This window comes from Ursus arctos, unplaced genomic scaffold (genome assembly GCF_023065955.2).
Source record: "Ursus arctos isolate Adak ecotype North America unplaced genomic scaffold, UrsArc2.0 scaffold_37, whole genome shotgun sequence".
NCBI classification, from domain to species: Eukaryota; Metazoa; Chordata; class Mammalia; order Carnivora; family Ursidae; genus Ursus; species Ursus arctos.
In genome coordinates, this window is record NW_026623053.1 from 6,586,888 (window position 1) to 6,608,603 (window position 21,716).

Here is a 21,716-nt window from a genome sequence, read left to right on the forward strand (position 1 = left end):
CCAGAGGTCACCTCACTCAAAAAGGAGACCAGGAGCAGGCACATGTTTAAACGGGGGATGTTTGGGGCTTGGGGCTGAGTGGGTATGGGGAATAGTGTGGATGGCTGGAGGACGGGAAGAATTTTTCAGGGAGGCGCCCCCTCTCCTTTGTCTCCCTTCCCACGCTGCCAAATCTTGACTCCTCCCAAGACAGCTAGCTGTTGCTGGGCACCCTCCTGTACTCCTTGGCCCCCATCTTTTGGAATCTCTCCATCTCTAGGTCCCAAAACTGTTCTGGATCCTGATACTTTTGAGTTTGGGGATTTAGGATAGGATTCTCTTTTAGAGGGTGTCCACATGCACACACATGTGGTCACTAGAGTGACTGACTCGTCCTGGTTTGCCCAAGACTTTCTTAGTTTTAGTGCTGAAAGTCTCTTATCCCAGTCCTCTCAGTCCCTGGCAAACTTCGGTGGCCGGTTACCTGAGTGCTCCCTTGGGCCATCACCCCAGGTTCTGCTTTAGTGACTGTTAACACCACCCAGGCAGAGGCCAAGAAATAGCAAAGGAAATTCAGTTCTCAGGGTTACGCCAGGGCCACCCGAACTGGGACGGGGTGGAGCTCTGGATTTGAGGGGCAGGAAGTCTGCCTAGAGTATCTAGTCTGGGGCGGAGGATGAAAGGCTGTTGAGAGACATAGAGGCGGGGAGTAGTTTGGGAGAGGAGGCAAAGACAACCCAGCCTCTGTCAGAAGGAGCCTCTGGTTGACCCTGGAGCTCTGAGCCAGAACTTTCATCCCCAGACACCGGCAGCAGGGGCTTCTTCCTGTTCTCATGTGCCGGGGCAGAGGCTCCCTAACTTCCTCTCTTCCATAGTCCCCGTCTCACAACTTCTGTGGTCAGAAAGCCCTTCCTCAACTCTGCCTTTGTGCTGCGGTTTTAGCCCATCTCTTTGCATCACATCCTCTGCCTCGCAGCTACTGGTCAGCTCTGCGCTGGCCTTTCGCAAAGCAGAGAACGTGGGCACGCTGCGAAGGGTAAGGGATGTCAGGGACCACCATCACATGCCGCATCTCTCCTGACGAGTGACAGGGTTGGCAGGGAAGCGGGAAGGCTCACGGTCAGACCGAAGGAAAGACGTTTCCGATCTTAGCCCCTGCAGGAGAGGTCAAAGGGGGAGACTGCCCTCCTGCCAGGAAGGGAGAAGAGTGACCGTTTTGGAGGCTGTTCTTCTTTGCACATTCCTGGTTTCCCCTCCTGGCAGGGCAGGTGTGAGGCATCCCTGCCCCCAACTCCTCTCCCTATGCTCAGCCTCTACTTTTTCTGTGTGTCTAAGGTGGGACTGGACAGCCAACTACAGGCAGGTAGGAAAGAGGTGCTGCTGACCTCTGCCCAGCGCCCAGATCTTCAATCCAAATTCCTGTGGCAGGGAAGCCACACGGGCAAGGGCAAGGCAAGTGGCTGGGGGAAAGGCGGAGAAACTGGCATTCTGTGCGATACTAAGGAGATCGTTTGGAGTTTGGCTTCTGCCAAAGGGAAGGGAGAGCTGACTGATCTAGAACTGAAGCAACCCTTTTAAATGAGGGAATAGATGGGGGTGCTGGGAGAGGGCCCTCCCCCTCCAGCTCCACTCGTGGCTTGAACCCAAGCCAAAGACAGGGCGCTGTCCTCTTTAAGTCCTGATGCTACCTAAACCTAGCCACAGGGCTAACCTACACTTCCTATTAATCTAAAAATCTACATTATTCACACAACATATAAAGATACCCAACATTCTGGCAATTTGAGCCCATTTCCCTTCTCTGGCTTCCCTCCCTCCTTCTCCTGCATGACAGCTTATTACTCTGTCCAATTCTCCAGTCGAGACCTGCATCTGAGGTCACACCCCAGCCAACTCACTCCCCTCACCCCTCTTTCCTCTCACTGCACCTGCCTGGGCTCTTTTCATCTGGTCCCGCCCCTGAGGAGTCTTCCTCTGTGCTAGGCTTTTGTGCTAGGAACACAAAGACTATTCTCCCTCCCCCCCAGTGAAGGGAGGGCTAGGAGTTTCAGCCCCACCCTCAGGAAGATGTGTCTTCCCCCTCCTCTGCTTCTTGGTACTTCCTCTCTGGCGTACTTAGCTGATAGCACCCAGACCTGGGGCTGGGACCCTGGAACTGGGGCAGATCTGGGAATAGGCTACGCCACTCCACCCTGACCGTGGGATTGGCACCTGCTTCCAACCGGTACCCGGCAAAGCCTGGAAGTAAGTATCCTGGGAGTAGGGGAGGTAGTGGGTAGTGGTGGGGCAGGATACAACCGTGAGAGAAGGTGCAAAGGAACTTCCAAAGAAAGCCTGACCAGTGGTAAAAGGCCTGGGGAGGACTTGTTCTTGTCTCCCATTCACAAACTCCTCCCCATCCCTGTTATTCCTGGTGGACCCTGGGCAGCTCTGGAGAGAGTCACTAGGTGACTGGAGGGAGTCAGTGGGACTGAAGGGGCTAAGGGCCTGGCCTAGGCTTTTGAGGGGTGCAGCTTTGGTAGGGAAGGTCCCCCTGCCCCGTTTAGTTCTGGGTCTCAGAAGGGAAGGAGGCAGAAAGGGTATGGAAATACTGCTGCTGCTGTTGCTCTGTATTTTGCAACTGGGTCATGGGCAGGAAGGAGCCCCACGGTCCACTTAGAAAACCAGTCTTCGTGCTCTGCCAGATGCCCCGAAGATGGTCCGCTGATGACGTGACGAAGGCAGTATATTGCAGAGGCATGTCTGCTGCTGCTGCTGATGCTGGAGACGGCCTAGAGTGCTCAGGCTAGGTGTGGCCAGGGTGGCACGAAACCTGGGTCCCCGGCCCTCACGCTTGTGTTCGCCCTCGCCCTCCAGGTCCTTGCCGTGGCCACGGACACTCCGTCTTGCACAGCACCCCCTCACTAGGTGTCATGTTCATCATTCCGTTGACTATTGTCATACTGTCAGTGGCGCTGGCCGTGGGGCTTCCTGGCAACGGCTTTGTGGTGTGGAGTATCCTGGTAAAGATGCGGAAGCGCTCTGTCACTGCCTTGCTGGTGCTGAACCTGGCCCTGGCGGACTTGTTCGTATTGCTTACCGCCCCCTTTTTCCTCCACTCTGTGGCGCGAGGCACCTGGGTGTTCGGACTGGCGGGCTGCCGCCTGTCGCACTATACCTGTGGAGTCAGCATGTACGCCAGCGTCCTGCTGATCACCGCCATGAGTCTGGACCGCTCGCTGGCGGTGGCCCTCCCCTTTGTGTCCCAGAAGGTTCGTACCAAGGCCGTTGCCTGGTGGGTGCTAGCAAGCATCTGGGTGATGTCCCTTCTGCTGGCCATTCCCGTCATCTTGTACCGCACCGTGACCTTGACACCGAACAACCAGACCCTGCAGTGCTTCCCGAAGTACTCCAGCGAACGCGTCAAGGCGTTCCATCTGCTCTTCGAGGCCGTCACCGGCTTCCTGCTGCCCTTCCTGGTGGTGGTCGCCAGCTATTCGGACATCAGGCGCAGGCTGCAGGCCCGGCGCTTCCGCCGCAGCCGCCGCACCGGCCGCCTGGTGGCGCTCATCATCCTGGCCTTCGCCGCCTTCTGGCTGCCCTACCACGTGGTGAACCTGGCCGAGGCGGGCCGGGTGCTGGCCGGCAGGGCGTCGCTGGCGGGAGACCCGCTGCTCCTGGCGCGCCACGTGTTCATCGCGCTGGCCTTCCTGAGCAGCAGCGTGAACCCCGTGCTGTACGCGTGCGCCGGCGGCGGCCTGCTGCGCTCGGCCGGCGTGGGCTTCGTCGCCAAGCTGCTGGAGGGCACCGGCTCCGAGGCGTCCAGCGCCCGCCGCGGGGGCACCCTGGGCCGGACGGCGAGGGGCGCCCCCGCCCCTTCCGAGCCCGGCCCCTCCGAGAGCCTCGCTGACTCCATCGACGCTCTGCAGCAAAGCGAACTGAACTAGGCCTGGGGGTTGCCGGTGGTGCTGCTGCTGCTGGTGGAAGGACGCTGGCTGTCCTTGCGGCGGAATGCTCCCCACGTTGGCCTGACCCAGTTTACCCTGAGGAGGAGGAGGAGGAGGAGGAGGAGGAGGGGGAGGAGGAGGAGGAGGAGGAGGAAGACGCGAGTGCGGTGGAGCGGAAGAGCAGGGAGGGGCGGGGCAGGTAAGGGCAGAGTGAAAGCCTGGAGCAGCTTTGCGATTAAACCTGGTCTCACGTTGGGTCAACCCTGTGTGTGGGGCGCGTGCATTAGGGACAAGAGGGGTGCGCCTGGGCGCCCTTAGGGGGGTCCTTCTCAACAGTTGAGAGGCACATCCTTTAGTTTAGCTTTGGAAGGGACACAAAGATACAGAAACCAGAGCCCCCTCTCCTCTCCCATTCTGAGGCAGGTGCTCTGCGGGTCATACTTAGAACAACACAGGGCTACAGACCCCTGAAGGAGCTGACCGAGGAAGACCACCCATGTGGGCTTATCAACTCCAGACTCCCTGAATCAGCAGATGTTCTGAGTACACTTAGCACTGCTGTGGGACCTCTACCCTGAAGCCTGTGATGGGTATCACTGTTACCATGACTCCAACTTCCTGCTACTCATCTTTGTCCTTTCAGTGGGCAATGTTCTAGGGGACTGCCTTCCTTCCCTCCATTTCCCAAGGGGGTCTCCCTTGAAAACAAAGTCATCATATCTTAGGCCCTGATAAAAGCAGAAAGGTCAGCTTTCTGCCAGCACCCAGAAAACACTCTGATGCCGTCTGTGACCCTGGTCATTCTCAGGAGATGAAGATCCCCATAAGTGGGAGGGTTAAGTCATTCTTTCTGAGGGATGACTGTTGTTTTGGAGAGCCTCAGACGGGCTCTGTTTTTGGGAAGATGGTAGCCGAAGTGGCAGCAGGGTACTTTTTGAATCTCTCCGATAAAGAAAGAGCCACTAGGAGAAAAACCAAGAACCCATGTGCAACATCGGTAAAAAACCCAGGGTGTCAAGATAGGGCTCACAGACCCCCAAATATGAACAAGTAGGAATGAACCAGGGATGCTTCAAGACCCACATAACATCAGCACCTGCACGGAAGGATGCAGAAGGAAGCAAGAGCGCATCTGAGGGACCTGAGAACAAGAGAATCCCAGAACTGTCTACAGGTCTTGGCTGGAAAGCATGGGTCAATTTGACAACAGGGAGGGACCCGACAGATCATTCCCCAGCCCTCATGGCGCCCATGCTGCCTAGGAAGCACAGAGTAGGTGCTTATTTAGTGTTCATTAAATGAATAAAGGTCAAATGACATTTTCCTAGCCATTCCTTTCCAATATTTGTGGGTGGGGAGAAGGAAAGGACAAATCTTTATTTTGAGTCATGTGGCTACAATTCTTTATGCTTCCAAAGTGTGCAAAATACTGGAATCAGGCAGGGAGGCTGAGCTTGTGAAGAAGAATCACTCCTTTCTAACACACTCATGATCACACTTGCATACACAGACACTCAGTGTAGCTTGGGAAGAAGCATCCTGCTGAGAAGCAAGGAGAAGGTGATCTGCAGCTATACCAGAAGCTTCTGACATCAGTTGGCTCCAGTCATATCAGAGTCTTTTTTTTTTTTTTAAGAGAGAGAGAGAGAGAAGGGGCAGAGGGAGAGGGAGAGAGAGAATCTTAAGCAGGCTCCACACTCAGCGCTGAGCCCAATGCGGGGCTCGATCTCACAACCCTGACTGAGATCGTGACCTGAGCCAAAATCAAGAGTCAGATGTTCAACCCATTGAGCCAGGCAGGCGCACCCAGAGTCTTTTTATTGGGGATCTTGGAATAGAGAGGATGGGTGGGGGTCTCAGCCTAGGGTGGCCGAGGGAGGGCCAGTTCGTGTCAAATCTGTGTTCAGGAAGTAGGTGCACAGCTGCCCTTTGCCTTTGACCTTGATGATGCCCCGGCTGTAGCAGGTATAGCCTAAGGACTGCAGCACCCGGGCTGTCTCTTCAGTCACCTGTGATTGAAAGGGTGTGAGTCTGGAGTGTGGGGGTAGCCCTATCCTATCTCCCCACCCCATGTCTCCAAGGTGGCCTCCTTACTTGGATCTTGCCCAGGACTCCCGTACTTTCCATGCGGCTGGCCACGTTCACCGTGTTGCCCCAGATGTCATACTGAGGCTTCTGGGCCCCAATCACTCCAGCCACTACAGGTCCGTGGTTCAACCCTGACAAGAGGTGTGGTAAAGAGGGGCCCTGGGAGGTGGCCGGGGAGGGGGGAGTTTAAGGAGAGAGAGGGGAGGAGGAAGCTCCAGGACTTAGGGTGAAGAGCCTGGAGGTCTTAGAGGACAGGAGGATGGGTCTGGAGTGCTGTGGCTTAGGGAAGGGGTAGCTGAGCCCCAGAGCTCCTGGCCCAGCAGCTTCAAGCTCCACCCCCAGGGATGAGGCTGGAGGGGGTCCAGGGGTGAGCTGGGGAGTACCTAACAAAGGACTTGGGGGAGGAAGAGCCTGAGAAGGTGAAGAGGAAGTCCCAGGCTTCCCCAGCAAGGGGGGGCCCTCACCCACACGCAGGCGGAAGTTGTTGAATGAGTGCTTGTTGATGACATCCAGCTTCGATCCGAGGGCCACTGCGAACTCCACCATGGTGCCCAGGTGGCTGCAGCTTCGCTCGGCATCCTAGCAAAGGGCCGGCCCACCGGGATGGGTCAGTGAGGGCCCAGCAGCGCGAGCCCGGATGGGGGCTGGTCGGTAAGGAAGGGGTACTGCACCTGCTGTGCGTCCTGTCCGGGGGTGGCATTTAAGCCCGTGGCTGCCATGTAGGTGCTGCCGATGGTTTTGATCTTCTCCACGCCGCTAAACTTGGGCTTTGAGAGCAGCTGTACAGAAAGAAGGCTGTGTCCCTGGTCTTTCTTGCTCTCTCCCTCCTCCCTCTCAGAAGCCCAGCCCCAGGCCTTTGGAGACGAAAGGACTAGGTTGTGGGGTCAGGGAGTGTGGCAGGAGGGAGAGTGGATCATGGGCAGAGTTGCCGGAGAGCTGGGGATCAGAGGAGGAGCGGCAGGGCCAGGGAGAGGAGGATGGGCCCCTGGCTGGAGAGTGAGCAGGCAGGAGGGACTGCTGGGAAGTTCTAGCACCCAGGACAAAGGGTCTGGGGGACCCTTGGGGTTGTCACCTCATCAAAATCAGCGATGATCTCATTGAGCAACCGCAGACACTCTAGACCCTCGTGGTTGATGTTAGATTCAGAGTAAAACTCCTTAAAGTCTGGAACTGAGGCGAAGAGGACACAGACACACTCGTAGGACTGGTGGTAGAGGTCCTGGAGGGTGGGAGGCTGGGATGAGGGAGCAAGCCATGTTCTTTCCCCCTGGGGGTCTGCATGGGCCCCCCTCCCTGTGTCCATACTCTTACCCCTCTATTTAAGAAGGATTGGAAAGGAGGAAGAGGGGTAGGGCCAGGTTATCCCAGGGATGTGTGACTCAGGAGTCAAAGATTGAGTCTCATTATGATCCCAGGAGAGACAGGGGTTTGGAGTCAGGATCACCTCACAGCAACGTGTTCTTTAAGAACTGGGGTCATGTCAGTGGGAATCGTCTTTCTATCCTATCCTACTGCTGAAGGGCGTTAAGCCAGTTAGGTCCGTTTACAAAGATAGCTACAATTTGGAAGATAAAATGATAGGGGAAATGGAACACAGGGAAAATAAAGGTAAGATAGTAAAGATGGAATCCTATTTGAACTTGGTTCACCAAAGGGGTGACCCGGAGTGCTTTTTAGTCCTCGGTTCTGGCTCGGGGCATTCTAGCAGCCAGTGTGAAGACAGAAACAGGAACAGTTACAAGAGTCCCAGTGTAAATAAGAGAAGAAACCAGGAGAAGTAGATCTGCTGCTGACTTCGAGGGAAGGGAGCAACTGGTGGGGGCGTACAGCTGCGAAATAGCCCCTGACCTGTTTCTTTGAACATTCATCAGCCAGGTCAAGAGTATCTGCACGGCAGACAGGGAGAAGTGCTGGCAGTACAGATAAAATGATGCCAACATGTGGGTGACCTTCTCTGCTGGTCCGACTAGAGCACATATGAGAATGAAGATTAACATCTACCAGTGGAAATTCCTGTGGTGTTAGAAAGTTCTATATATGTGATGTCTGATACGACAGCCACTGGCCATAAGCAGCTCTTAGACACTTGAAATGTGGCCAGTGAGGCTGAGACACTGAATGTTCCACTTTAATTACTTTCAATGTAAATAGCCACACATGGCTAATGGCTACATCCTGGAGAGTGCAGGTCCAGAGGGCTGGGTGGACTGTGTCCTCCACACAATTCCCATCAACAGTCGAAGAAGCTTCTGGAAGGTATGGAGGGGCCATGAGTTGGAGAAGACACTCCTTCTAAGTAAGCACTTGGAATGCAGAGGTTCTGTGCTCAGGAGACGAAGCCTAAGAGCTTATGAAAGTGGAGGTACCTACCTGACAGGGGCAGGGACCCGGGCAGCCACCCAACCCATTGTGGACGAGTCCAGAGACGATGGGCCGAGGGCTAAGATTTTCATCCAGAATTAGTGCCTATGGCATCTGGAGCTCAGGAGTCAGGGGTGGGAGTCACCTCGTTGCGCCGGTTCTGGCCAATGAACTGGGGGGCCACGTGCGCAGGGAGCACATTCTCCAGCAGCAGCCGAGTCAGGTTCTCCATGGTCTCTGTCTCCTCCTGCTCCTGCCGCAGCTTCTTCTTCCACAGGAAGTCCAGGCGGCAGTAGTACTCATTCTGGCAGGGTCACCAGGGGCCCAAGGGGAGACACAGTGCAGGGGGAGCCTCAGCTCCTGAGTGTTCACCCCCCCCCCACTCCATGATGGCTCAAACCACACCACTCCCCAATCTACAGAGAAAGCTCAAGGGCCAACTGTCCCTGGGGAGGCTACCTTGAAACTAGATTCAAACTAGGGTAGACAGAATTGGCAGCAGATTCTTTCTTATGGGTGGTTTTCCTGGACGTGGGGTGGGAGGGAAAAGGGAGAATTTGAGGGCACCTCCCTTGGGGAGTGAAGGAGAAAGAAAAGGAGCAGGAAGTTTCGCTTAGAAGCTTCCAGTGGGCACACCATTTGGGCTCAACCCTGGAGATGTAAGATTGAGGGAAAGGATGAGAAAGACCAAGTCACAAATATGGGGGCCCCCACCTCCCCCTTCAAAGGGAACCTCTGGAGGGCGGAGCTGGGTGACTTACCTGCCGAGCCAGGACAAGGAGGGTGAAGAAGAAGATGAAGAAGGAGATAGCTCCCATCAGTTTGGGCTCCTTCAGCACCCCTGGCCTGAGGAGGCCACATATCAGGGTTGCCCCTTGCCCTGCCCCTTCCCGATGGCCTTGTCCCTAACCCCAGCGCCCATGTAGCCGTCAGCCACCCTCCCCCTTTCAGGTCAGTGAGGTGAGGAGAGCTCTGCTCTGCCCCCAGAGGGCCTGGGCGCCTCTGTCCAGTGGCCGTACGCACCTGGAGTCCAAGGGATCTGGATAGAGGCGGGCGATGAGGCAGTCGGACAGCCAGGCGTGGGAGTGCAGGAAGAGGGAGCAGGAGACCCCCAGCCATAGCAGGAGCAGCAGCAACTTCAGCTCGAAGCTCATGTGCAGAAAGAGGGAGCAGGACAGGAACCCCAGCACGCAGCAGTGCATAGAGTACTGTGGGGCCGGGCAGGGTGGTCAAGGGGGGGCCATATGCCACAGGCAGGGGTGGGGACTATCCCAGGGCTCCCATCCTGCCCCTCCCAGGGCCCGGGTCCTATCTGGGGGACAGGGGGTGTCATACACACAAACACACACCAAGTGTGTTTTTTGTCTGTCCCAATCCAGAGGATGGGGGTGGGGGAGGGGCCAAGGAAGGCTCTGGAGAAAGAGATTCAGGGCTGTGGGGAAGACTCACTGGGACGCTGATGAGAGGCAGGGAGCCAGGGAGCTCCCAGGAGACGTTGGAAGCCACGGAGGACACATTGGAAGCCCGGGAAGGGCAGTTTGTTGCCGCCGGTAAGAAGAACTGCGGAAGGAGGTGAAGAGCTGAGGTGGGCGGGCGGCTCCCGGGGCACAATGGTGGCTTGAGCTGGGTTTCAGCTGACCTAGGGCTGAGTGAGGGCCAGCCTCCTGCAGTGGGGTGGATTCTGCTATTTCTGGCTGGTGAGGGAGCCTTAGCGCTGGGGTCCTCGCTGGCTGGTCAGGGATGGGAGGAGTGGGTGTCCTGGGCTCTAGTCTGCCAGCAGACCCACTGTGTGATCGCTTGCCAGCCACTTAACCTCTCTGGGCCTCAGCTTCCTCTTCTGTGACTTGGCTGGGGGATGATTCCTAAGGTGTCTTTCAGGGACAGAATTCTAGGAGTGATTATGAGTTCTGAAAAATCCGCCAGACTCAGCTACAATATCACGGCGAGTGAGCTGAGCAATGCAGATCTGCCCACATAGAAAAGATAGGAAGGCTGTCCACCAGAGTGTTATAAACATTTATGCAGGCGGCAGATTACTTGTTTTCTTTATATTTGTCCAACATTGCCCGAAAACCCTGGCCTTAGTCCAGCTGCCCTCCCAAATCCAGGGGTCCCCTGTCAGCCTCTGCTAGGTCCAACAGGCCCTGAAGGGGGTGCATAGGGCCCCCTCTGCCCTCACCAGGCTGGTAATAGCCATGACAAAAACGAGGAGGATGGTGGCAGTGCCCAGGGCAACTCGGAGTCCGGGCCGTGTGGCCACCAAGCCAGACAGTGCGGGCAGCCAGTGCAGCATCTTGGGGCCTTTCAAGACACACTTCTGTGGAAGAAGCACAAGCAGCTTAGCCATGGGGCTGGGGCACCCCCCCCGCCTCAGGCCAGGTAGTGGTAAGGGCCCAGCCGACCACTTCCACCCCCCAGCCCACCTCACCGTCAGGTGCTCTGAGAAGCAGACGAAGAGGAGGAGGAGGAAGAGGAGGAAGGTGATGCTATAGGTGATGGCCAGAGCTGGCGGCCTGAAGGGAGACAAGACTGAGTGAGGCCTCGAAGGGTCAGAAGATGCTCCGTGTGCCGGGCGTGTGCTGTGCACCCCGGTTGGGAGATGTGGGGAGGAGCAGTCCTGGGGATCTGAACTGGCCCCCAGTGGGGTCTGGGCCGATAAAAGGCATTGCATACCGGTGATCCGGGAAAGCTGAGGGGGTCTAGGGCAGTGGTGCGGGGGCAGGAACTAATGAGGTCGGGACAGTACTGATGGGGGCGGGGGCTCACGAGGGGGCTGAGGCCGCCTTAGGCCAGCCTTTGGGCCTTCAGGCCAAAGCTCTTTCACCTGGCTGAGTTTTGGACAAGCCCTTGCAGCCCCTCCTAGCCATGGACTAAAAATGAGGACCTACTTTCTAAGCTCATTTGCTGTGAGATTTGGGCTCCGCAATGAAAACAGAACCTGCTTCATGGAAAAGTTGTTAGGACCCAGAGACACGCACGTGAAAGTGCTCGGATTATGTAGAAAGTCCACAGGATGTATGACAGTAAAATGAAAGCTGTGATTATCACTGCTTCCCCAGAACACATACTTCCTCTGTGGCTCCGTGTCTGAAGCCAAGGGGAAGTGGGTAAAGGAAGAAAGTGTGGGTCAAGGATCAGCAGGAGCTTGGTGGTCTGTGTGTGAGGCTCAGGGTCGCCCTTGCCTGGGGCTCTCACCTGTTGGCCACCAGCATCTGGATGATGAAGTTGGAGAAGAAGACCAGGAAGGTGCAGGCCGCATAGTATTTGAAGGCGGGGAGGGCAGAAAGTCGATACTGGAAGGACAGGGGTCAGTGTGGCCACAGGGGCCACCAGGGCTGCCCATCACCCTGGCGGTGTCCGTTCCAGGCAAGGAGCGGGAGACCCAGCCTCACCGCCCTGCCCTTCAGTTCAGTCTCAGCCTCTACCGGTTCTCCGAGGAGCCGCCCTCCTCCCTCCCATCCCCACCTAGTAATCCAAGCTATAGAGTGACGTCCATTTGGAGAGAGTCACAAGCCCCTCACCCCCAGGATCACAAACTGAGTAGACCGACCACAGGGCTTGCCCGCTCCCCAAGGCCAAGGAGCTAAGGTTAGAAAATTCTGCGCTGCCATCCCCCACACCCACCTCTTTCTCCAGCTCCTTCTCTCTGAAGTACAGTGTCAGTGGGTTGAAGTCCTTGGACTGCTTCCACTGCCTGGTGGGAGGTGGGGGGCAGTGAGCTCCAGAGAGGAAACGGAAGGGTGGGGCAGGTTGGGGGAGATGGCCAGGTGTGTGTTTCCCTGGGCTGGAGCAGGGAAGCGGCTCCCTTCCCCTGGGTCATCAGGGGAGCACATCCGTTCCTTACGGCGGGGCCCAGCCCTCACGCCCCTCCCGGCTGCCTTCTGTTCTCCATACTTCTGAGAGTTGAGCTGTTCGATGACCTGGAAGAACTTGGCATCCCCAGTGTCCAGGTCCTCATCTAGTCCCCGGGGGGTACGGCTCCTGCACAGTGAGAGCCCAGCCTGTCACCATAGGAGACCCTGGATAGCGTGTGGGCGAAGCAGGGGCAGCCCCCCTAGGGAGGATGGAGGCAGGTCGCCCAGAGAGCCCCACTGTCAGAGTTGCTGGGGCCTCCTCACCGGTCCAGGCTCCACTGGGGGCTGAAGGAGGCCAGGGCCTTCTCCTGTCGGGAGAACACAGCGAAGGGGGAGATGAGGCGATGCTGACCATCCTTGAAGCCTCTCTGCAGTGAGGCATTCCGTATCTACACACATCCTGGGCCTTTAGCAACTGCTGTATTTCCCCTGCCTGTAATGACTTCCTCTTTCCATCAAATCCTACCTGCCCTTAAGGGAAGGGTCAAACCACATTTATTCCTTAAAGGTTCTTCTGGACTCTTTAGACACCCAGGGTCCTTATGCTCTCATTTCCTCAGCTTCTACCACTTATGAGACAAGCCTGTAGGCTTGAGGGGTGGTCATCTTCCCTAAGGACTGAACAAATCCCAAAGGCGGGGACTTGCCCATCACCCCAGCATGCCAAAAAATCCTCATTGGTTTAAACTCAAGTGACGATGGCGAACATTCTGACTCCCTTGTGGTCAGGCTGAGCTGGGAGGTGGTGGGAGCAAAAACAAAACGAGAAGAAAGGGAACGAGGAAGGAAGAGAAACAAACCTGGTCACACTCATTCTTTTCTGTAGTAAAAGGAAGGCTCTCTGTGTGCCAAGATATGAGAGCAAGCAGACGAGTAAAGCGGGTGAGACAAGCCCCGGGAAAGAGAACGCAGCGCAGCGGCCACTGCCCAGGGCCAGGGGTCTGGTGACTGTTCTTTCCTGCTCCCTTGGTGCATGTGAAGGCACCAGGGTCACAGGGGGGGCCACCTCATCCCCCCAAACCCAAACCTGGCATATGGGAGAGGGAGAGGGGAGGAAAAGGGGGAATGAGAGGGATGTTCTAGGTATGAGGCCATCTATGCATCTAGGTCTGAGCCTAACTGTTTTCAAGTTACCTACCTGCCTCTCCACCTTGCTCAATGCCTGTATGTTACTGAAGGCAGGGAACGTGTTTTTTTTTTTTTTTTAAAGATTTTATTTATTTATTCGACAGAGATAGAGACAGCCAGAGAGAGAGAGGGAACACAAGCAGGGGGAGTGGGAGAGGAAGAAGCAGGCTCATAGCGGAGGAGCCTGATGTGGGGCTCGATCCCAGAACGCTGGGATCACGCCCTGAGCCGAAGGCAGACGCTCAACCGCTGTGCCACCCAGGCGCCCCAGGGAACGTGTTTTATTCATTTCTGTCCTCTCAAGAACTAGCCTAGCACCTGCCACATAGTAGGTGCTTTAAAATTGTGGCCGGGTGCGTGGATGGATGGATGGATGGTATATCCTAGCACCAACACTGCCCACCCCCACACCAGAGGTCCCCATTGTTTAAAGGTAAGCTGTTGTGATTCTCAGGATTTCTAGCATTGACTGAGGGACTTCAGGGGCTGGGAAGTGAATATCTGGGCTGGTGAGGTCCTGCCTCGGGAGATACGCTTGAACTAGGGGCTCTTACTTCTCCACCCTGACACTTCTTAGCCTACACACTACTGGGGTCTTGGGGAGGTCTGGCATGGGTTCTGGGGGGCATCTCACCACGGGCATTACACGCAACACTATCTCACAGTCCCTGGGCTCCCACCAAAGCCCACCATCTACTCTACCTCCCCCTGGGGGACTCCCTCCTGCAAGAGTCAGCAGCGTCTTGGATTCTTTCTTCCTCTCCCTCCTGCCTGCTTAGCCCTTCTGACCTTGCCCCTACTCTACGTTAAGGCTCTGAATTAGGTATTCTCCTGAACCATGCTGCCAACGTCCCCCCACTCCACAGTTCCCACTGATCTCTGGCCTGCTTTCCTGATGGGTGGGTGGGGAGGGGAGACAGAACACAGAAAGGGTACTCTGAAGTCATGCCACATACACAACTGGGTCTACCCAGTAGAGAAGATTCTGAGCAGAAGATCTGCAGAAAGGAGGCTGGGAAAGTTTTGGGAAGATCAGATCAAATGGAGAGAGCAGGCTGAGGAAACTACTCCTGGGGCAAGTCTTTGGGGACATGGCCTCAGTCTCTGCAAGAGGGGTCTCTGGCTGCTTGCCACCAAGCACCAACCCTAAAAGCCTAAAGCTGGTGGGGGAGATAGAAGGCTCCTATGATGACCCGAAGGGGCCGAGCACAGGCTCAGCCAGTAATCCACCGTCCCCTCGTTTCCTCTCTTCCCTCTCTCCCTGACCCCTGCCTGCTCAGGGTGACGGCCTTCGAGGCCATGTGAGATTTTCACGTCACCTCATTTTATCCTCATACACATGCTGGAGAGTCGGGGCAACAACTGATTTGCCCGCACCTTCCCAGTCCTAGTGGGGATTAAAGAGAGTGTGCAGTCTCAGGAATGGAGCTGGACTGGCTTCGGACCCAGGAGAAGTGGGGCCTATACCTCTGTGGTACTAATGGTAGGGGGTTCCCAAGTGGAGGTTGGGGAACAATGGACATAGATAGGGTCTACGGGATTTTGCATCTCAGCTGAGCTCAGAAGGCAGTGATCTTTGCCATTTCTCTGGAAGGAAGGGCAAGGAAAGGCCTGAACCAGCGACCAGTACAACCAGACAGTTCAAGACCTCGGGATGTCATCAAGGGACTCACTGGTGGTGAGGGCGGGGAAGTTGGGAGGGGCACTGGGAGTGAGGTTAGTAAGTACTGGGGCTCACGAGGGAGGTGCACTTACCGGGAGAGGGGTGGAAGTGGACACAGGGCTCTCTAGGTGGCTCAGATGGGCAAAAGGCTTGGCCGCGCCCCAGGACTCCAGGTAGCGGGTCATCAGCAGTGATGGGCGCATCTGGGGGCCCTCGAGAGAGGACAGCAGCCCTCCCGCAGTGCCCTTCTCATCCTCCTCCTCAGCCTGGGGCATATGAGGGCTGAGAGTCAAGATCACAAACGCCTTCTACATTCTCCCCACACTCCTTAGAAGGTTGGGGCTCCTCCCCCTTGACGCACACACTGAGACCCAGGAATTCAATCTCTGGCATAGGAGAAGAGATCAGGCCGGTTGGCCATGGGTGCTTCAGGTGGGCCAACCCATGGGGTGCAGGCTGGGCTTTTACCCGGGGGTCGATGACTAGGTAGGTGGGCTCCCCTAGCTCCCGAAGGTATGGGTCCCGGTGTTCCATCGATGCATCTTCCACAGCATAGACCCCGGCCAGCAGGGCCAGGGTAGCCCCTGTAATATGTACTCGTCTGGAAAGAGGGGGCAGCGAGAGTCAGGAGGGAAGGCCTGCAGACCTCTCCTTTTCCCCCAGGATCCTTCCTGGAGGTCTGACTTTAAGCAAGGCCCTGTGCTCCAGGAGGTGTCTCCTAGCACCCCTCCCTGCACACCAGGGTCTCCCTGAGCCCCAGGTGGGATTTGCTCATTTTAGGGAACCGTGAATCATGTGGCAGCATGTGGGAGGCCCAGCTGGTTTCTTCCTGTGGCCTCCTGCAGCCCCGCATCTCACCCTGGCACGCCGCCCGCCTCCATGTGGTTGGCCAGTGTGACATCATGGGACCAGACATCATACTGCCACTTCTGCAGCCCGATGACTCCGCAGAGCACACTGCCCGAATGCACGCCCACACGCATGTTGATGTCCACGCCAGTGGCCGCCCGGAGTTTCCTGAGCAGGGTAGGTAGGGGACAGTCTGATTGCCGCCTTCGGCCCTACGCATGCCACCCCCCTCCCTCTCTCCAAGAGGACCTCCACTACCCTGCCTGCTCCTTGCCCACATCCATCCCTTGGTACCCCTCCTTCCCGCCCACCTGAGCTGACCTGATGGCCCGGCACATGTCCAGCCCCATGCGCACGCAGTTGATGGCGTGGTCTGGCAGGGAGAGCGGTAGACCAGAGACACAGTAGTAACAGTCTCCCAGGATCTTGATCCGCATGCATTCATGCTCCTGGGAGTGTGTGTGTGTGCAGGGGGAGGGGGGGCACCTGGTTAGAGGTCAGAGGAGGCACGAGGGAGCTGGGACAAGTGGGAGCAAATGTGGTATTCCGGAGGAACTTCTGAGGCTGGGAGTCTCTGGGTCAGATCTAGGGATTCCCTTAACTTGATATGGGGCTGGCTGAGGTCTGTGGCTCTCCCCCAGCTCTGGCACGTGTAGGGTGTGTTCAGATTTGAGCAAGACTGCGGTTTTCTGGGGGCGACTCAAGATTAGGTTGGTTGGTGGCGTCCCTGGTGTCTGAACAGGTGGCTGGGCTGGCCTGGGCTGATGTTGTACAGGGCAGAGATTTCCCTTGGAAGGGGCCCCTGAGGTTAGAATGTCTGGAAATCTCTCTAGATTTGGTGGTAGTGTCCAGAGACCCCTATACTGGGGGCTCTGAGCATCTTTGGGGGTGTTGTCGTGGGGGCATTGTCGAGAAGTCTCTCCAGGTCTGAGATGAGCAGCTCCATGCCTGGGGTTGTTTGAGAGGGTTTCCTACCTCCATTGGAATATCTTCCATGGGAACACATGCGCTCTGAAACGGGCCTGGGATCTAAGGTGGCAGGAGTTTCCCTTGGAAGGGGCTCTCGAGGGTGGGGCATTTGAAGGGCCCCGCGTAGGGAGGGAGGGCCCCTCTGACCTTGGCAATCTGGTCGAACTTGCCGAAGAGCTCGTTGAGCATGAGCACCAGCTCCTTAGGGGAGCACTCACTGGCCAGCCGTGTGAAGCCCACGATGTCAGCATACAGCACGCTGGGCAGGCAGATGATGTCAGTGGGGCCAAGGTCTCAGGCCACGCCCCCCTCCCCTCTGGCCATCCTCTCTCCTACCTCACTCCCTGGTGCCTCTTGACATAGAGGCTGTGGAAGTTGTTGGTGCTCTCTGGCCGGGACCCCTGTCCAGCCTGCAGCCGTGCCATGATCTCTGCCTTCATCTCTCGGGCCAGGTAGGCAGGAAGAATGGACAAGAGAAGGTGTTCCTGCAGGAGATCACTATGAACACCCACCCTCTTGCATCCTGAAGCCAGGAGTCCCAGCCTCCTGACCATCTAGGAGCTCACCCACTTCTCCAGCCCCACCAGATGTGACCCAGAGTACTCCCCCAGATCCTCCCCATCACACAGAGCTGGGCTTCAGCTCCCCATCCTGCACTAGTCACTTTTAGGCACCGAACTCCCGGCACCAATGCCAGAATTAGAGTTCTTCGTTTAGTATCATAAAAGTGCTTTTACAAGCTTCTGGGTTTTTGAGACTTAACACAACTTTCCAAGGTGGGCGGTAGCCACATTTTACAAAGGAGGACAGAGAAGAGCAAGTAACCTGCCCAAAGTCATTCGGCTTGCAAAGGAGCCCCATTGTGTGATATAAACAACTTTCTCAAACCCCGGTCCCGCCCAGCCTCCCAGGCCCCGCGGACCTGGTGCTTCTTCTCTGTGTCCAGCCGCCGGCGCGAGTGCAGGGAACGAAGAGCCTCCCGGAACGTGGCGCGCAGAGCGCGCTCCATCAGCGCCTTGTGGTACGCTCCGGCCACGTTCCCGCACAAGAACAACACGGCGTTCGCTGCCAGCTGGGGGAGAGGGTCAGCCTCAGAGGGCGCTGGCCGCAGGTGGTGGGGGCAGTGGGTAAGCGTGTAGCTGGAGCTGGTCTCCAAGAGGGTTGAGGAGGACTCCACAGTTAGAGACCTGAGTACGTCCAGGCAATTGGGGCCACACTGCTGAGTCCGTAGGGGGCGTTTCTCCTGCCCCAGGATCTCTGCTCTAGACTCAGTTGTGCACCAACAAGGCCCTTAGGTCTAGCAACCCTCGCACACACGTTTCCTCTGCCTGGAAAGCCACCCCACCATCTACCCCCTCTGCGGCCCCCGCAGCACAAAACTACTCAAGCTCCGATTTTTACATTCTCTGTGACGGTTCCATCATCCACATCTGTCCCCACAGCTCTGGTCCCCTGGTGAAGTCCCTTCCCCGGGGGGCCCAGAGGCGGCTTCAGGTGTCTGGAGCATCGTGCTGCAACGAGGTACCAGCGCCATGAGGACACCATCTGGGTGTATGTGTTTGTACCCTGCTCCTAGCTTGGCGCCCGGCCAGGGAGTCACAGCTCAGCGGGCGGTTGGCGCATGCTCAGAGGAATCGACGGCGAACCGCGGAGCTGACCCTGGGCGCAGCGGGGCCCCGGGGGCAGCGTGTGCAATGCGCGTTCTCACCTGCGGCAGCAGCGCTGGCCTGGAGTCCGGCTGAGGCCCAAGGTACAGCCCAAGGGCCAGCAGGTGGGAAAGCGACGAGGCAAGGCCCGCGGCGGCGGCATCCCGCATGCCCAAGGGCAACATGGCGTACACGGTGAAGATGACGAAGAGGAAAAAGGACACCTGGGGGGAGGGGCACGGGGAGCTGCTGGCGGCTCTGGGCCCGGGCATCCTCCTGCCCCCTGCTCCACCTGCCGCTCCTCTCACCTGGTCCCAGGCGCTCACCAGGCCCCCGGTGAACAGGAAGCCATGGCCTAGCCCGAGTAGCGCGGCCCACACGAGGACCGACAGGGGACGTGTCCAGCGCTGCAGTCGTTGCTCGCGGGAAGCCAGGCCCAGGAGCAGCGAGAAGCCACCGAGCGCACACAGCACGGTGGTCAGGAAGCCCCGGTCTGAAGCTAGATCCTGTGGGGAGGGGGTGCTTGCGGCAAGACTGGAGTGCAGAGTTTGGGGAGCTCCTCCAAGTTGAAAACAGGCAGCCCCCCAGGGCCACTTCCGACGGTGTCTCCAACTCAGGTCAGAAAAGGAGACAGGGCACCTGAGCTGGCCATTCAGTTAGGCTGAACCATAGGAAGTTGCCAAGAAGCTGTTTTGAATCTACAGAGCCTGCTATCTCGTACGGTTCAACCTAATAGCTCACTGGCAGCCGTGCTGGAACCTTGGGCCATCTACCCAGAGCCTACCCATATGGCACGTTTGTGAATCCGTGACCTTGCTGAGCTCGTTTTCTCATCTGTCAAACAGGAATTAGAGCACCATCCTGGGGTCCTGAAGCAAGTGAAAAACCCTGCCTCACAGAAGGCACTTAGGAATGAGTGTACCCAAATCTGGCCAATTTGCTCAGGAGATTCCCTGCCCTGGGCACAAGTCTGGGTGTAATCCCCTCTCCACCCCAGCCCTAAGAAGTGCTCCAGCAGCAGGGGGCACCTGGAACCTCTTCGTGGCAGGTCAGGGGGGAGCCCTACACTTTCACCACCCCCTGTGGGCATCGACCTCCTGCTGCTGTCCCTGCCCTGTGTCCCCACCTCTTCCTGGACTTCGAGGTGGCCCAGCAAGAATTGGTCAGTTTGGTGGCTTCCCCAACTTGCCTCCGAAAAGTGAAAAAAAAACTTGGAGCAAGATATTTCCAGAAATGGAATTGAAGAACCCCTTTCTCCTAAAAAAAAGAAACTGGAAATGGCTTTATCTGAGGACTAAACGTGAGTGGGCTGGAGGATGCCTTCTGGGAGTCTATGGGTATGACTGCCCCACAGCCCCTATGAGAGAAAGAAAACCAGGAAACGGATTCCCACGGGGCCCAGTGTAATTTCCCTTCTGGAAAATGGAAAACCCGGTGTTGAATTTACTCTAGAACCCGTAGATCACAGGTCTGTCAGTACCCTGAAAGAAATTAAAAGCACCCAGGGCTCAGCTTTCTCCCAGCGGCCCAGCGACTGTGGCCCAGAGAGGTGCAGTGACTTGTCCAGGATCACCACATTTCCTAGCAAGGCGTGGTGCTCCTTTCCTGGGTTCCAGCGAAGAATGCAGGTGGCAAAGAAGACCCCTCCCTAAATCCCTACCCCGAAACCGCCCTCTAGGCGGTGACCCTCCCGCCACCCTCGGGAAATAGCCCCCGCCCCACCAGAAGCACCCCCGCTCACCCTGCCGCTGGCGGAGGCGACAGCCAGCATCGCCAGGAGCGCACAGAGCACAATCACCAGCAGCAGAAGCAGCAGTGGGTACTGCTGGCTCAGGCTGTAGTAGGTCTCGTAGAAGAGGTCTTCGCTGGGGGGCGGCCGGGGACTGAAGAGGCGGGCCATGGTCCCCCCTGCCCCTTGCTGTGTCGCCGGCGTGGAGGGTGGACCCCGGGGCTGGGGAGGGCCAGATGCCGCGTTATCGAGTGTGGCCGCTCTGGGCCCCAGCCGTGCCTCTCTCCCTGGGTCCAAGCCACTTCCACCCTGTTTCCCCAGCCTCGCGGCAATCCCATCTGCCAGGCACTCCCTGTGGCCTCCCAGCCTTTCCCCAGTTGGTTGTGAGAAGACTGCCCCAACCTTCGCTCCTCCTCCCTCAAACCCAGGCTGCAGAGGTGCCCTAGCAAAAGCCTCGTCTCCGGGTGGGGCAGGATTTGGGGTTGAAGCAAAGGAGCCTCAGGTTCCTCTTACCCCCCAGACTCACTGCCCGCGATGCTGCCGCGGCTTGAGTGGGCGAGGCCCGAGGACGGAGCCCGGGGCAGCTGGTGGCGTTGTCCTGATGGAACACCGAGAAAAACTAGTGGCTCAGAGCCCTGGGCGGCAGGCTCTTCCCTCCCGGCGCCAGGGCCCCCCTCCCACTTCCCCGACAGGACTGCCCGGCCCCTTCCCGTGCTGAGGCAGACTCCGCAGGCCTCCTCCCTCCCTCATTGTCTCCCCTAACACTGTCGTTGCCTTTCCGCTTTGGTCCCCTCGAGAAAGGGGAATGTGAACTGTGGGAGAGGCGAGGGGGTGGGGGAGCCAGGCTGAGAAGCAAGTGTCAAAATGGGGGTGGGACCTTTGCACAGCGGGACCACGAAGGAGCGCTGGAGTGAAGTCTGGCAAGAATGTAGGGAAGAATGCCGGCGAGTTGGGGCTAGGATTTAGGTCGGGATGGGGCTCGGGGGTGGGGTGGGGGGGCACGCGTGTGCCTGTTGCCCTCTCCTCCTGCCTAGATGCAGCTCTGTGGATGGAGCCGTAGCTTTCCACTCCAGACACCTGCTGAGGGTCAAAGGGCTGGGCGAAGGAAGCAACGTCCGCAGGGATGCAGGTGGTGAGTGCTTGTGGTGGAGGGAAGTAAGTATGCGAGCTGACCTCTGAGAGGCTGGGGGCATTGTGCGGGGCAAGAGATGTCTTCCAGTGCCCGTGGAGAGCCCTCTCCCCAGGACCCCACTGCGGCCCAGTGGGTCTCTGTAGCGCAGAAGAAAAGGGGGGCAGTGAGACTATCCCCAGAATTTTGGTTTAGGGTGGGGTCTCACCCGATCTAGAGGAAGTGCTCCGCCCAGAGATCAGAGTGGCCCCAGGAGCCAGGCCTCCGGGATTCCTTCCTGCCGCCAGCTGGGCCCTGACCTTGTGTGCCACGCCGCTGCCCACCCCCAGCCCCGAGCATCCCGCTTCCGGCCTCAGCTAGACGGCAGTGTCTCCGCCTCCCTCCGAGTCAGCTCG

General features: G+C 57.6%; 2 protein-coding genes across 4 annotated transcripts; one reads left to right on the forward strand and one right to left on the reverse strand.

Moving 5' to 3' along the window:
* Positions 1–833: 833 nt before the first annotated feature.
* On the forward strand, positions 834–3,996 carry LTB4R (leukotriene B4 receptor). Its single transcript, XM_026486420.4, has 2 exons — positions 834–2,223; positions 2,836–3,996. The coding sequence occupies exon 2, from the start codon at positions 2,892–2,894 to the stop codon at positions 3,903–3,905; it is 1,014 nt and encodes a 337-aa protein (XP_026342205.1). The 5' UTR covers positions 834–2,223; positions 2,836–2,891; the 3' UTR covers positions 3,906–3,996.
* A 1,696-nt stretch (positions 3,997–5,692) lies between these two features.
* On the reverse strand, positions 5,693–21,070 carry ADCY4 (adenylate cyclase 4). 3 transcript variants are annotated; one of them, XM_026486493.4, is made up of 26 exons: positions 20,706–21,070; positions 20,205–20,414; positions 18,772–18,969; positions 18,526–18,687; positions 17,740–17,889; positions 17,154–17,302; positions 16,965–17,076; positions 16,170–16,297; positions 15,858–16,016; positions 15,468–15,600; positions 15,092–15,265; positions 12,473–12,516; positions 12,249–12,335; positions 11,979–12,048; positions 11,550–11,647; positions 10,783–10,867; positions 10,534–10,671; positions 9,804–9,914; positions 9,378–9,562; positions 9,116–9,200; positions 8,500–8,658; positions 7,066–7,212; positions 6,665–6,772; positions 6,458–6,572; positions 6,000–6,124; positions 5,693–5,914 (listed from the first exon to the last, which is right to left on the reverse strand). In XM_026486493.4, the coding sequence occupies exons 2-26, from the start codon at positions 20,361–20,363 to the stop codon at positions 5,762–5,764; spliced, it is 3,234 nt and encodes a 1,077-aa protein (XP_026342278.1). In that variant the 5' UTR covers positions 20,364–20,414; positions 20,706–21,070; the 3' UTR covers positions 5,693–5,761. The 3 variants fall into 3 exon arrangements, with proteins under 3 accessions (XP_026342278.1, XP_044235514.1, XP_048068327.1); XM_044379579.3 differs by having other exon boundaries at positions 20,719–20,851; XM_048212370.2 differs by lacking the exons at positions 5,693–5,914; positions 6,000–6,124; positions 6,458–6,572 and having other exon boundaries at positions 6,666–6,772; positions 7,066–7,163; positions 20,706–20,847.
* Between the last annotated feature and the right edge of the window lie 646 nt (positions 21,071–21,716).